Here is a 16,439-nt window from a genome sequence, read left to right on the forward strand (position 1 = left end):
TCAATGAGGCAAACTTCATTGCTGCCTTATTTTAAGAAATTGCCATAGCCACCCCAACCTTCAGCCACCACCACCCTGATTAGTCAGCAGCCATCAACACTGAGGTTAAGACCTCCACTCCCTAAAAGATTATGACTCACTGAAGACTCAGATCACAGCATTTTTAGCAATAAAGCATTTAAAATTAAGGTATGAATATATTTCTTAGATACAGTGCTATTGCACACTTAAGAGACTATGGTGGTGGTGGTTTAGTCACTAAGTCATGTCCCACTCTTGCAACCCCATGGACTGCAGCCTGCCAGGTTACTCTGTCCATGGGATTCTCCAGGCAAGAATACCGGAGCAGGTTGCCATTTCCTTCTCCAGGGCATCTTCCCAACCCAGGGATCAAACCCAGGTCTCCTGCATTGCAGGCAGATTCATTACCAACTGAGCTACAAGGAACTATAATATGGTGTAAACATAACATTTATATGCATTTGAAAAGCAAAAAAAAAAAAAAAAATCACGTGACTTGCTTTATTGTGATGTTTGCCTTATTGGAGTAGTCTAGAATCAAACCCATTCTATCTCTGAGGTATGCTTATAATTTTATTTATGTGACATTCTGAAAAAGGCAAAACTGTAGGGACAGAAATCCGAAATATGTTTTCCAGGGACCCTGTTTACATTTGTTGAGGGTGGGGGGTGGAGGATATAAGAGAACTTTCCAGTGCAATGGAAATGTTCCACATAAAATTCAATGGTGATTTCATTACACGTTAATTCTATCTCAATAAATCTTACTTAAAAGAGAAAAGTTAGTACCAATAACATAGAAGAAGAGTTTAAAATAATGAACAAAGGGTATATAGAAATAGCCACCAGATTATACTGCTTGTAACACCTTTTCATACTATCTTACTCCTACCCCCATCTTTCACCCAGTCATGCTGATTCTGACTTAAGCACTACATTGAACTCCTTCTTTCCACTCTATTTATCACTAGTCTGCAATACTTCAAACCACACCTCTTAAAGCTAGTGGCTCCAAGTTATACTCAAATCAGGATACACTTCTTGATATTCCTTCTACCTCCACGGTACTCTTAAGCACACATGCCTTTCCTTAGATATGAGCCTTCTGCTCAAAAGCCCTCACTCCTTCCTACATTCATCAAACCACTACTCAACCTTTGAAACTCAAGTCAAGAATGACTTTAACCTTTGTGTGGCCACCAGACTGTATCCTTTTGTGTATTTATCATGATTACTTGTGGCTTTCTTCAGATTTCACTGTCTTTAGGGAACAAATTTTATTCAGCTCTGTATCTCTAGCAAATAGCTTCATTCCAGGCACATAGCTGTACTCAGTGTTAATCCTCCTAGTAAGAGAATTAAATAATTTTAAAAAGCTAATACAGAGCACTAATGATGTGCCAGGGACCATGCTAAGCACAGTACATTTATTAAATACTTTAACCCTTAGAAAATTCAGAGTTAGGTTCTATTATTATTCTCCATGCTACAGATGAAGAAATTGAGGCACAGAGAGGTTGAGTAACTTGAACAAGGTCACACAGCTAACAAGCAGTGGGCCAGGGACATGAGCCTGAATCGTAATATGCTAGACCTCCTCTTACATAATTCAGTAGGTGAAAAATATGTACACATATACACAGAGGCCCAAAAAAAGTAAAGACAATAGATCTAGGAAGGCACACAAATGAACGGGCTTTTAAATCTACATGTCATTCTGTTCCAATGCTGTCATTTTGATAATTAAAGGTTAAAAAAAGAAGAAGAAGGAGTATGACAAGAAGAAATATTAAATGACATGAAGTAGAAAAAAATAGAATAGTTTCTCAAGTTTTGCCCTCAATATCGATGCCACTGTTACTGGGACATTGTTTCATTTCATGAATTCACCTGTTGGAATACAGTATATCATAGAAATATTCTAAAACATATCCTCTTTCAAATGCTCCTTTATTTACACACATAATTTTCAAAATTAGCATTCATATATGAAACAATCATCATGCTGTCTGGCTCTTCAGGATTAGAGTAGCCTGCCTGAAAAAATGTTTAAACCACTGCAAATCAACCTGGTAATAGTCCCTGAGATAAGTGGACACCTGTGTTAAAGCACATTTTTGTTCATTTCTCCAAAGAAAATATGCACCTGCCTGCAGGGCTCACAGCTGGCACATCAGGAAGTTCTATAACAAATTTTCAACATCCAACTGTATATTCCATTTTGAACTGCATGTTTTAAAATGTTACAACCTGTTTTATTAATTGAGTTATTTAGTATTTCTAGAGATGTTATACAAAGACAAGGCTAATGAGCCAATACCTAGCCAAGTTCAGATGCAAGTCTTTGTCTACGAGCACAAAAAACTACACAAAATGTATAGTTCTGTAAGCCCGCTTTCTCGTAACAGAATAAAAACCAACCTGCTTAATAAACATCATGCCTGTCAATAATGACTGCTCTAAGAATTGAGGAATAACACCACCTCAGGAAGAGCTCAAGTAAATAAATACTATTTCAGCTGTCTTTTCTAACAGAACTCTCAGCTGATGGACACAATGTGTGTTTGCATCTGACCCCTACAAAGAAATTCCCACCTCATCAATCTCCCTGTTGCCTGGGCACCCATCCCACCAAATCCTCCAGGAGGCTGAAGATGTTCTGGGCTCAAACCAGATTTCTCTCCCCAAGAACTGGAATGTAAGCTCTGTGGGGACAAGGATCTCTGTTGATTTTATAAACCACTGCATCCCTTGCACCTGGAACAGTAGCTAGCACTCAGTAGGTACTTGGTAAGTACTAGCTGAATAGAAGAAAGAATGATGTGGCAACCCTGGGATTTAAAGTCTATTTCAGAGCTCTGATGTCTGCTATTCTTTCCTGCTACCAAACTTTAAAAGAGAACATCCTTTCTGGCTGACTAATTTAAAAGCAACTTTCATGCCAAAAAATGAACAAAGAGAAGAAAAATAGCATTCAATAGAGCAGTCACACAGTCTTGGAACTACCTACAGCTAGGCACAGAGTAACCAATGTAAACAATTAAGAGCAGGGATTAAAAAAAAAAATGGTGGCATTGCATGAAAACTAATTGCAAGGTGAATAGTTAACTATAAGTATTTGTCAAAAGAGAAGTAACAGTTTTCATGGTAAGGTAAAATGTTTCAAGAGCCCTTAAAAATGGAAAAGATCTTGATTCTTCACTGATTACCTATAAATTTATTATAAATTTATATTCTACATATAAACTTCATTTAATCACATTAGGGAAAGAGTTTTGGTTAAAAAAGATCTTTTTATCCAACACACATATGTTTTCAAATCTGTCCTTTCTCTTTTCCTACTACAAGGAAAAAACCAGGATGGCAGAAGTCTAAAGATTACTGCCACTGAAGCCAGTACTTCTGGACCCAGAGGTTGATAGGTATTACCTCTGGTTTTGATATTCTGTCCTCTTTCTCTATCCCACACAGATAATATTAATCACAACTGGATTCAGAGGGCATGCAAGACATGGTATTATAAAGCGCAGGCGTCAAATCACCAATTACTATGTGCCCCCACCACATTGCCATCTCTGATTATGGAAACAAATTAAATGCCACATTTCTTTTTTTTTTGCAATTAAAAATAAATGTTTATTTATTTATTTTTTTTATTGTAGTGGTTTTTGCCATACACTGACAAGAATCAGCCATGGATTTACATGTGTTCCCCATCCTGATCCCCCTCCCACCTCCCTCTCCATCCCATCCCTCTGGGTCTTCCCAGTGCACCAGCCCTGAGCACTTGTCTCAGGCATCCAACCTGGGCTGGTGATCTGTTTCACCCTTGATAGTATACTTGTTTCAATGCTATTCTCTCAAAACATCCCACCCTCGTCTTCTCCCACAGAGTCCAAAAGTCTGTTCTCTACATCTGTGTCTCTTTTTCTGTTTTGCATATAGGGTTATAATTACCATCTTTTTAAATTCCATGTATATGTGTTAGTATACTGTATTGGTGTTTATCTTTCTGGCTTACTTCACTCTGTTTAATGGGCTCCAGTTTCATCCATCTCATTAGAACTGATTCAAATGAATTCTTTTTAATGGCTGAGTAATATTCCATTGTGTATATGTACCATAGCTTCCTTATCCATTCGTCTGCTGATGTAAAAGCCCCATTTCTAAAGGCTATGGGTGGAAATTAGCACGTCCCAACGGTAACAAATATCATCCCTCCTTAGTAAACATCCTCTTAAATGCTTACTCCAGGAGCACTTGCAAACATGGGACAGAATGTCTTTTTAACCCCGGGGTTGTCATAAGTACCTTGCTCACGATCTAAAGCTTTTTTATTTCAATCATTTGGTCAACAGAGCAGACCACCCTCCCTGGATTGTGGGGCAACAAAGATAAATCTTAGCAGGAGGTGGAAGCACAGGACATAGTTGCAGCTGGTCTTCCTTCCGTCTCTATCAATGCCTCCATCACAGAAACACTGTGAGGGAAATACTGAGCAGGAATGACAGTTTTCACACAGTCTGTAAATCAACTGTTTAACACAACTCTAAATATCCTCCTAAAAATAGTTTCCCAAATCACTGAATTTAAACATCTTCATATTGTTTTACACTTCAGAATTGGTAAACCAATATAATTTGTTTCTTTACTTGACTATAACTCACAATATTTCAGAGGGTTTTTTATTTTGTAGCAGTTCAACAATTCAATTCAGAAACTACTGTTTCTGTTCTATTCAACAACTACTGCTGTTGGTTTTTAGTCGCTAAGTTGTATCTGACTCTTTGCAGCCCCATGGACTGTAGCCTGCCAGGCTCCTCTGTCCATGGGATTTTCCAGGCAAGAATATGGAGTAGGTTGCTATCTCCTTCTCCAGGAATCTTCCTCACCCAGGGATCAAACCAGCATCTCCTGCTTGGTAGGCGGATTCTCTACCACTGAGCCATCAGGGAAGCCCTATTCAGAAACGGATCTCTCCAAATGCCAATTATAAATGATACTCGTTTCCTTCTCCAGTTTTTTTTTTTTTTTTTTTTAAGATTTCCATTCTCCTGGACACGGTTTTTACACATAGTCAGTTATGACAAATGTCATATAGCTGCCACAATATACAAATGCTGTGTAAAAGGATGTTGACAGAGAACAATCTTATACTTTAGTAGTATTACTGAAGATATAATTATATTACAACTCTGAAATGTTGTTATTGATAGAGCAATTCTACTTTTGGAAACTTTTCACAATATGCTGATCTTAAGATAGAAAGCCCTTGATGAGCATTATTGTATTATGTATATTTCCTAAAAATTAGAAAACTAGTTATATCCAACAATTAAGAACAATTAAGTAACTTGTGGTATATCCTTCAGTAGAATATTAACACAGGACTTAAAATGGTTAAAGAGTTCACGGGATAAAATCTCATAGAAAAACAGGGACACAAAATAGTTCTGACACTGCAATTAAGTAAACTATGCAGAGGTTAAAAAAAGTCTGAAGAGGATGAAAGTAAAAGTGTTAGTCGCTCAGTCATGTCTGACTCTATGCAACCCCATGGACTGCAGCCCACCAGGTTCCTCTATCCATGGAATTCTCCAGGCAAGAATACTAGAGTGAGTAGTCATTCCCTTCTCCAGGGGATCTTCCCAACCCAGAGACTGAACCCAGGTCTCCCACATTGCAGGCATATTCTTTACCGTCTGAGCCATTAGGGAAGCCCCTGAAGAGAATAAGCAAAGTTATAACTATTGTGTTAGGGTGAGAGGACCATGAACTTTCTTTCTATTCACTTCTTTCAAACATATTATTTCTCTAATTATAAAGAAACTAAATAAATCTAAAGAATTTTAAAGGTAATAAAATGAGACAAGGAGACAGAATACAAAGCATGCTAGGTTAAATGGGGAAAAATTTTTACTGCCACATCCTTGAGTTACATCATCTCTGAAAATTGTCTCCCGTATCACCAGCACTGGCATCCTCTCTTACAACATCTTGAGAATCTCTCCAAGATCCTCACATACACTGAACTCTTCATAACACATAGTAGAGTTCTGGGGAATGTTCCTATAATGCAAACAGGGATGAGGCTTCTGCCATACTGCAGAAATTCTACTATTCTGGGAAGTTAGTTCCTTGAGATAAACTCAAAAATGAATTCCAAGCTTTTACCACACTTTGCCTCTAAAACAGCATTCTGACTAGTTTTCTATTTCCCTAACACAGCAGGATCATGTTTATGGAGAAAGCTAGTTTGACATGAAAAGATAGCTCAGGAGTCCATATTCAGTTCATTCCTTAAACCAAGAGAAATCAAAACGTAAACAGACAAGTGGTAAAAACAAACTAAAGTTCCCAAACATTCAGGTTCTGTTTGTTTAACAGGAGAATGTTTGTTCAAAGATTATTAAATTTGCCAGTGGGGCAAGAACTTCGCAGTAGAAAACAAGTTCATTACACTGAGAATACAGTATAAGAACCTATCAACAGTACATCAAAGGAAAAAAAAAAATCCAATGAGTCTCAATCCAGATGGCGATTTTATACATAGTCTTTTCTATCAGCATGTAATATTTTTATATATTTTTTAAACTATGAAACCTCTTTAAAAGAAGATCATCACTGAGTACAGTGAGTACAGCTGTAGTAGAATGGTGGAAAGGATGAAGCCCCAACATTTGGTCAACAAATACCATCCGAATGCTCACTACCTCTGGGCATGTGTGAATAGTGATGGCCACAGAGATAGTAGGTCGTCGTCTCCCGACTTTAGAGAGCTTACTGCCCAACAGGGAGAGCAGCACACCAACCATCAAAGTACAACGGGAAAACTTCTTTCACTCAGTCACCAAATGCTGACTGAAAGACTGCCTACTGTATCTCTGGCACCGTGGGAAAGGCTGGAGAAACACGGTCAGAGTTAAAAAAAAAAAAAGACAGAAAAGCTGCTGGCGTGGAGCTAATAATTCAAAGAGAGGTGGGCTGTATTCAAAACATCATACAAGTTAACTCCAAACTTACGACTCTGTGAAATGCTGAGAGAGTAAATGAAAGGTAACTGCATAATAAGTAAGGGAAACCAAGAGACAGGATTGTCGAGGCTGGTACAGAGCGGTCAGCACAGACTGAGACAGCGCAACGGTGAAGCCAAGATTCGGGGGACAACTATGACGGAAGTGGGACATTCCGCAAGAGGCATCTGTTTACTATGAAACAGCAAGAGACAGTGCTAGACAGGCAGACATAGACCAGGTTATAATTAACGAAGTTAAATTCCATACCATGGCTTTTTATTGTGTTGGGTTTTTTTTTGTTTTTTTTTTTAATGAGAGAACCTAGAACCTGTTTCCATGTTAGGTTCAATGTTACAAAGACATGACAAAATTTTCACAGCAATAGGGAAAGTGTGTGAAGGACAGCGAGGAGTGTAACCAAACTTGTAAATAACCTGGAAACAGAAAATAAGGGGCCACGACAAGTTTTAACAGTGTGGGACTATATTCCCCTCAGGCGCGAGCTTACCCCGATGATGCTCAGCCCTTTGAGGTAATCCTGACGAGGCTGGGCTTGAGGAACACAACCAGCAAGCACTATTTTCTTGTTCTCCTCTTGAGCTTTTCTAAAAGATAGAAGAGAAAACAGTGTTAATTCTTTTCCTCACAAGTGTACCCTGGGACACTGATGTTAGTGCACATAAGTTCCCTAGAACTCAACAAGCCCATCTAGCACAAAACAGGATTTTCTTACAGCTGCTTCAAGAAAGTATAGTTTATCATATGACTTCTGAACTAGGCGCCTATTTATCACACTGTAAAGGACACCATGGCAGTTCAATCTGGTGAGATCATTCATTACCACCTCATTCTAAAACAAAAAAATTTTACTTATGTGGAATTCTCAAGGATATAAATCATTCTTGAAAGCCACATTTTCCAGACAGACATTAGCCATTCAAATAAGTTATATTTATTTTAAATATTAATGAAAATATTCCTAAAACATACTATATGATTTCCTAGTCTTTTTGTCTAGTATAAAAGTAAAATATACATTTAAAAAGTTGAACAGAAAAGAAACAAAAGGTATAATATCCGCCTCTCTTTGGAGAATTCACACAGCTTCTCACTTCTGTTCCTCAGAGATGTCTACAAGTTACAGATTATTTATGCTTATGTCTAGACAATGCCTCTCAATGAAGGTATGATGTGTAAATACACCTGTGTTCACTATAAATACACAAAGATGAAACAATATTTCAATACTTTATTTTACAACTTCCATTCAATACACCTTGTTTATCATTTATGTCTTTACCTAAAGATTAGCCTCATCCCTTTTTTTGTATTCTACTTTTTTTTAATAGAAGTACATTTGATAATACAGTTGATAGTACAGTACAATATTATATGTTACAGGTGCACAACACAGTGATTCAGTTTTTAAAGGTTATACTCCACTTATAGTTATTATAAAATATTGGCTATATTTCCCATGTTGTATAATATATCTTCATAACTTACTTATTTTATACTTAAGTTTGTATCTCTTGATCCCTTACCCTGATATTCCTTCTTCCCACTGGTAACCACTAGTTTGTTTTCACTGTGAGCCTATTATTTTTTGTTAAATTCACTAGCTTTTTTATATTTTAGATTCCCCATACAAGTGGTATCATAAAGTACCTGTCTTCCTCTGTCTTACTTCATCAAGCACAATGCCCTCCAAATCCACTCCTGTTGTTGCAAATGGCACAATTCTGTTCTTTTTTATGGCTGAATAAAATTCCATTGTGTATATAGTGAATATATACCACATCTCCTCTATCCATTTATCTGTTGATGGACACTTAGGTTGCTTCCTAATCTTCACAATTGTAAATAATGCTGCTAAGAACATTGGGGATGCATGTATTTTTTTTGAATTAGTATTTACATATCCTGGATATACACCCAGGAGTGGAATCTCATCCTTTTAAAACATAACAATGTAGGTATACTATAGCTTAACTAACCTTGTTCTGATAGGCATTTAGGGTATTTCCAATTTTTCACTATTACAAATTATCTTACAATAAACATGCATATAGATATGTGCACACATATACGTGCACAAACACATGTGGATGGATAGATAGATAATCTTTGAATATTTGAGAAAGTATTCCTGGATTATAAACACCTAGGTGCGGCAGCTATGCCAAGTTGTCTATTTCCCTAACATAAATTCTAAGAAGTGGAAATGCTGGTTCAAAGGTATATATGTCTGGTTATTGTATTAGGCATTTCTTTACTTAGGAGGAAGCTGGTACATATTTGATGTGGGTGAGAGTTAGGGTGTCAGTCATTTGTTTAGGTATGCGTGCATTCAGCAAACCCTGGTGCTTTGCTAGAAGACAGTGGTAAACCAAGCAGAGCTAACAACTCTTCCTGGAAATTATCCATATTCTTTGCTTATTTTACATTAAAATTTTAAATCTTCAATTCTTTTTCAAGTATGTGGGTTTTGGACCTGTGATACTCTGTATATTATTTTCCACAGGTTGCTCGGGTACGGTGATTTAAACACCCAAATGTGCTTCTGACTGTCTGCTCCAGGCAATGCGCAGGGCTCTGAAACCAACTAAGAAAGCTAAGGGAATCAGCAGCCCCGTTTCCAGACGCGGAAAGTTTAGGCTACGCACTGTGAAGTGAAAAGTCTATACCTGGCTCCCCTTGTTTCTGTCAGCTTTCTCAAGTATGCAGATTCAGAACTGAAAGCCTAAAAAAAGGTGGGGGCGGGGCAAGGAGTGGATTAACAGAGCCAGCTATGTGAGACCAGCAGCCAGCACCAAAACCTGCTGGGAAGCATGCAGAGAATGATAAGTGAATGAACAGGCAGAGGGCAAAATACTAGTTTATCAGCACCTCTAAGCATTTCGCTTCCATAACTTCTTAGAATATTCTGGTACAACTTCTCCACTTGGAATCATGAAAAAACTTGTTAACATAATCAAGGAAATGTGACTGTGGTAAATTGATTAACATAACCAAGAGAATTACCGCCTGGCTCTGCCACTTAGTTTTACTTTTTTTAAAAAAAAAATCAGTACCAATCATATCATTGCACACAAATAGCTTTCTTGTAGTAAATGCGAAATACATTATCAAACAAACGAACAAAAAAATCAATCCATTGTAACAAAATTCTTTACATTAATAACACATACAATGGAATAATATCTGGTTTCTTCAAAAATTTCAGCTCTGCACCTAGATTCACTGCCAAATGTGTAAGGGTCTGACTGGTCACCAAAAATTAAACCCTCCCCAAAAAAAAGCTGGCTTCCAATAATGTGATTCAATTACTTAATTATTAAGTACATCTAAGACATGATGGAGAAGAAAATGGCAACCCACTCCAGTAATCTTGCCTAAACAATTCCATGAACAGAAGAGCCCGGCAGGCTACAGTCCATAGGGTCGCAAAAAGTCAGACACGACTGAGGAGTATCCACACAAGTCATGACAGTGAGTGTTTAAGGGGCCACAGTAAGAGGAAGACACGCACTTTGTACTTGACACGGTTCTGGTTTATAACAGATAAGAAGTAAAAGAACAACAACATCACAGCATTAAGCAAAAGAAAGATATACAAGCAACATATGGTGGAGGGAAAAAGAATATGCACACAGGAAAAGACAGAAAAAAACTTTATGAAAAAATCTGAGAGGATTTTAAAGCAAGAAAACAGTGGAGAGGGCTTGCCAGGTGGCACAGTGGTAAAGAATCTGCCTGCCGATGTAAGAGATGCAAGAGAAGCGGTTCAATCCCTGGGTCAGGAAGATCCCCTAGAGAAGGAAACGGCAACCCACTGCAGTCTTGCTGCCTGGAGAATCCCAGGGACAGAGGAGCCTGGTGGGCTACAGTCCACAGGGTCGCCAAGAGTCAGACACAACTGAGCATGCACTCATGGAGTGGAGAGGGTGAAATGGAGGCAGAAAAAGCTTCAGGCAGTTGTTACAGCATGGACAAAGGCAAGAAGAGAGAAAGCTGGGGGAAAGCATTTCATTACAGAGAAAGTTTCTGTGTAAAGGAGATGAATAGGGCTTATACTGTGGAAGGAGCCTCACAAAAAAAGGCTGTGCAGGCTCCAACTTAGTGGGCAGTGGGGAAATTTTTTAAGTTTTGGTGGCAGAGTGGACACCAAGTGGAGCCAAACTCAGTAAAGGACCCTGGTGGCAAGGTGCAAAATGAACTGCACGGGGACAAGAAGCCAAGGGGTGGTGAAATGCATTGAATACCCCAGGCAAAAGGACATGAGGACCTGAACACACAGGGAGGATCCAAAAAAGAAAGAAAAGAAAAGAAGTTAAAAGGAGACGCGTTCTCTTGGGAAAGCTTAACGATGAATCAAAGGTGGTGCCAAGGTTTTGAGACTAAGGCAAGGATTAACATTTTCAGTGAATTAATTTAGGCTTTGGTGACCACAGGTTTCCGATGCAACTGCTTAGCTCTGTCATCTTAGAGTAAAAGTAGATAGACGCGGTACTTAAATGGATGTGTTTGTTTCAATAAAACTTTATTAGCAACAAGCAGCAGGTGAGATTTGGCCCAAAGGCCAGAGACTGCAAATCCCTCCTCTAAGAAAATACAAAAGAACAGGGTGCCACCAGCTATCAGCAGAAGCTGAGTCATAAGGATAGAAAGTGAAAGTGTTAGTCGCTCAGCCCAGTCGGACTCTGACTGTAGCCCGCCAGGCTCCTCTGTCAGTGGGATGTTCCAGGCAAGACTACTGCAGTAGGTTGCCATTTCCTTCTCCTGGGGATCTTCCTGATCTAGGGATCAAACCTGGGTCTCCTGCACTGCAGGCAGACTCTTTACCATCTGAGCCACCCGGGAAGCCCCAGTAAGGACAGAAGGAAATTCAAATAGGACAAATCAGATCTGAGGTGACACTAATGCCCAGCAAGTCTCTGGAAATGCAACTCGGCTGGCTGGCTGGGAATAAAATCAGGGGTAGGTTTTAGAAATGCATTCCAAAGTGATGGTTGGTGATAATGGATGTGACAGTCTCTAAAGATGTGGAGTACAAAACTGTAAGGTTCTTTAGCAATGTATAAAACTCCCATAGGCTAAAAAATATTAGTGTGAAAAACAAAAAAGATAAAATCACTACCAACAATTCTATAACAGCAGTAATAATCATGGTTAGCATTTATATGCACTTCCTCAAGGTCTTCATTATGTACTTTTGAAAACAGTACAGCCAACATACAACAACCCAGGGAAAGTGTTCTGCCGACATTATCAACACTAGACCAGGTCAAGAAACAACAGTCCAAGACTGATTTTAGGGCGTAAGCAGAACATCAGAAAATTAGGAGGAAAAGTTCAAAATAGAGATGCTTAAATAATTTATTTAAAATATTATTTCATGCTTTTTGTTGAATTTGGCTTTAAAATGCTAGGGCAGACCAGAACTATAAGCCAAAAATCATACCCCAGCTATGGAATATTGATGCTACACTCTGTGACCAAAAGTTTTAATGCAATTTCTCAAAGAGTGTTCTTGTTCTAAATATTCCTTTCTTACATCCTGTTCTTTTTGCTTAGTGAATTTTGTTCAGGTTAATAAGCCTGAAATAAAGCCTAAAATTTCTTTTATTTAGAAATGTACCTAGCACAGACATATTTTTTAAAGCCTTATCCTTCAAAATATGAATGCTGACAAGAATAATACTTTAAGAAATTCTAAAATACTATAAATTTTAGATAGCCTTGAAATGTCAATTAAAATGAAAATTGAAAAGTTAATTCAATATAATCGTTCATATTTCTGAAGCCTATTTCTAAATTGAAATAGAGATATATCCTTGTCTAAAGCATTAGTCTGAATAATACAGAAGACAAAGAAACCTTTTCTTCTTTTCTGCCAAGCATAAAAAGACAATTCGTACAGAATCTTAAAACTCATAGCATCATAGAAAATAAGGGGCTTCCCAGCAAGGTAAAGAATCCTCCTACCAATGCAGGAGACCAAAGAGATGACCCTGAAGCAAAGAGCTGACTCGTTGGAAAAGACCCTGATGCTGGGAAAGCGTGAGGGCAGGGGGAGAAGGGGGCGACAGAGGATGAGATGGTTGGATGGCATCACTGACTTAATGGACATGAGTTTGAGCAAACTCTGGGAGATAGTGAAGGACAGGGAAGCCTGGTGTGCTGCAGTCCATGGCGGTAGCAAAAAGTCAGACAAGACTTAGTGACCGAACAACAACAGAAGATAAAGATGACATAATATCATTATTTCACAAATGAGACTCAAGAAGATGCAATGGTCAAGGCCCAGAGTTCCACACTTTGTGGGGTTAGTGCTGGAGCTGGGATGAGTGCCCAGGATCTCCTGGGTCCTTGAGTCTCACATTTCAGAACATAACTTAAACTTGAGTTTTGGCTGTATAATAAACATTGGAGCAAAGTTTCTTGATTAAAACAACACAGAAAGACAAAGATTAAATTATGTTGAACATCTTCAAAGTAGAAACACTATTTAATACTTCACAGTTCTTGTTTTCCTGAGTCTCGTGAACAAAATCATAGACTAATAGAAGAGTAATAAATTCATGGATCTATCAAGAAAAGCAAAGTTCTCTAAAAGTAGCAGATAAGGAGGAAATGTTGCTTCTTCTCCATGTTCATTTCTCTTATTCCTTATATCCTTTCTGCAAATTGACACTTAATCTATATAAAAATAGTCATAGAATATCTAAGCCTTCAATCAAAATTCTTTCATGAAAAAGTATTCTTAAATGTACATCTGATTTTTTTTATTTCTAAATGTCTACTGATAACACTCCTAAAAACTCTTATTCACAGCAGTACTGGAAAAAGGGTCAAAACCAGCTGCTTCTATGCAAAGCAAGCAGCCTAAACTACTCTGCACATGAGTATTGTCTCCATTCAAATACTCAAGTGAGAGGATGCTATTTTAAGTATTTACATGCAGGCCTACAGCCCTCTGAAACTCATAAAAATATCTCAGCAAATAATCTAAGACAAAACAACTAAGGATCTAAGTTTGTGATCTGCGTCAATAACGACAATGTCCTTCCTAAGTTTTGGAACAACCAGTCAAAGAGGAAAGTTTATGCCAACAGTGCCACTGTCTCCAGACATGACTGCTATTGGGACTTGCAGAGTTAGGCCAGGAGCTGCCAAAGGTTGAAAATAAAGTTACTCTTCAGGCTTGATAGGATTTATCAACCTAAAAAATAATCCAGATATATTCAAATATGTAACTGGGGGTATCGGGAGACATTCAAATCCAAAGTAACTGGAGTATAATCTCAGGATCACAAGACTGAATGTGATTTTAACCAACAAAGCTAAAAACATGGCTGCACACTGGACAATCCACGAGAGTCAAGAATGCTGCCGCAAGGCAAGTGGTCCTCACTGCATAGAACGGAGGAGTCCGAGGGGTTAAAGCTTCTCCACACTTTATACAGTGGCAAACAAAGCAGGCCGATCACCACAGTGGTTAATCCCTTGACACAGCAGGCATGTCTTCAAGGTGTGTCTGGATATAACAAGCTACCATTCCCTGATGAACTGGCCATATAAATCCAGTCAGGCAATCTGTACTTAATTTCAGGTTCAACAGGTTTCCTTTACTCTGCTTATTGCCAATACAAGGTTCCTGGGTTCACCTCTAAGAACTATTACTTACTGAAAAGTCATTAATTCAGCATTTCATGTTTCCATTCTACCACCAGCCAGTCACCACATGCTAAACACAGGAAAATGAAAAAATAAGAGGATAATCTCTACTCTTCAAGATGTTTACAATCTAATGAGAGGAGGAAGAAACAGGCCTTAGAACCCAGGTTTTTGGATAAAAGGGGAGAACAGAGATGTCAAGGTCGCAAGGAGAGCTACGAACATCTCTGTGGGAGAAGCGGCACGTGCCCATGGACAGAGACCCAAGGGAATCCAGGTATGAAGGAGAGGTGGGTTCTCTGACAGCCAGAGTCTTCCTCTTCCTCCTGCAGTCTGTTACTGTGCTTTCATCTGCTCTACGTACCAAGAATCTATGAAACATTTTGTTTGACCAAAGGATTCTGTGACTTTAAGAAAGACCGTGAGAATAGGGCATGGACGTTTTTTTCTTCCCAGTGTCACTGAGGTATAATTGACAAGGACATAGACCACTGTGGAGAAGTTAACAGGGTAAGGAAGGCTGGTTCATTATAGGAAAGGGAATTACAATGAGAAGTATAAAAAAGTTTTTTAAAAAAAGCTACAGGGGAAAAGTGATGGGGGATGGGGAAGAGACCCAAGACAGGAAGTTTGGGAAGAAGCTACAGTCATCAAGACTGGTACTGGCACAAAGACAGAAATGCAGACCAATGGAACAAGATAGAAACCCCGAAGTAAACCCATGCACCTACGGGTACCTTATTTTTGACAAAGGAGACAAGAATATACAATGGGGCAAAGACAGCCTCTTCAATAAATGGTGCTGGGAAAACTGGACAGCTACATTGACAAGGATGAAATTAGAACACGTCCTAACACCATACACAAAGATAAACTTAAAATGGACTAAAGACCTAAATGTAAGACCAGAAACTATAAAACTCTTAGAGGAAAACATAGGCAGAACACTTGATGACATAAATCAAAGCAAGATCCTCTATGACTCACCTCCTAGAGTAATGGAAATAAAAACAAAAGTAAACAAGTGGGACCTGATTAAACTTAAAAGTTTTTGCACAGCAAAGGAAACTATAAGCAAGGTGAAAAGACAACCCTCAGAATGGGAGAAAATAATAGCAAATGAAACAACTGACAAAAGATTAATTTCCAAAAAATACAAGCAGCCCATACAACTCAATACCAGAAAAACAAACAACCCAATCAAAAAGTGGGAAAAAGACCTAAACAGACATTTCTCCAAAGAAGACATACAGAGGGCTAACAAACACATGAAAAGATGCTCCACATTGCTCATTATTAGAGAAATGCAAATCAAAACTACAATGAGATATCATCTCACACCGGTCAAAATGGCCATCATCAAAAAGTCTGTTGGGAATGTAGATTGACATAGCCACTAAGGAAGATGGTATGGAGATTCCTTAAAAAATTAGGAATAAAAGCACCATATGACCCAGCAATCCCACTCCTAGGCATACACCCTGAGGAAACCAAAACTGAACAAGACACATGTATCCCATTGTTCATTGCAGCACTATTTACAATAGCTAGAACATGGAAGCAGCCTAGATGTCCATCGACAGATGAATGGATAAAGAAGTTGTGGTATATATACACAACGTAATACTACTCAGTCATAAAAAAGAATGTCTTTGAATCAGTTCTAATGAGGTGGATAAACCTAGAACCTGTTATACAGAGTGAAGTAAGTCAAAAAGAGAA

General features: G+C 38.4%; 1 protein-coding gene across 7 annotated transcripts in view; it reads right to left on the reverse strand.

Annotated features, from left to right (window-relative positions):
• Positions 1-16,439, reverse strand: part of CDKAL1 (CDK5 regulatory subunit associated protein 1 like 1) — a 580,103-nt gene that overhangs the window by 411,450 nt on the left and 152,214 nt on the right. For all 7 annotated transcript variants that reach the window (XM_043908414.1, XM_043908415.1, XM_043908413.1 and 4 more), the window contains one exon: positions 7,546-7,642. In XM_043908414.1, the coding sequence (XP_043764349.1) occupies positions 7,546-7,642 (97 nt within the window). The remainder of the gene's footprint in view (positions 1-7,545; positions 7,643-16,439) is intronic.

This window comes from Cervus elaphus, chromosome 7, assembly GCF_910594005.1.
Source record: "Cervus elaphus chromosome 7, mCerEla1.1, whole genome shotgun sequence".
Taxonomy (NCBI): domain Eukaryota; kingdom Metazoa; phylum Chordata; class Mammalia; order Artiodactyla; family Cervidae; genus Cervus; species Cervus elaphus.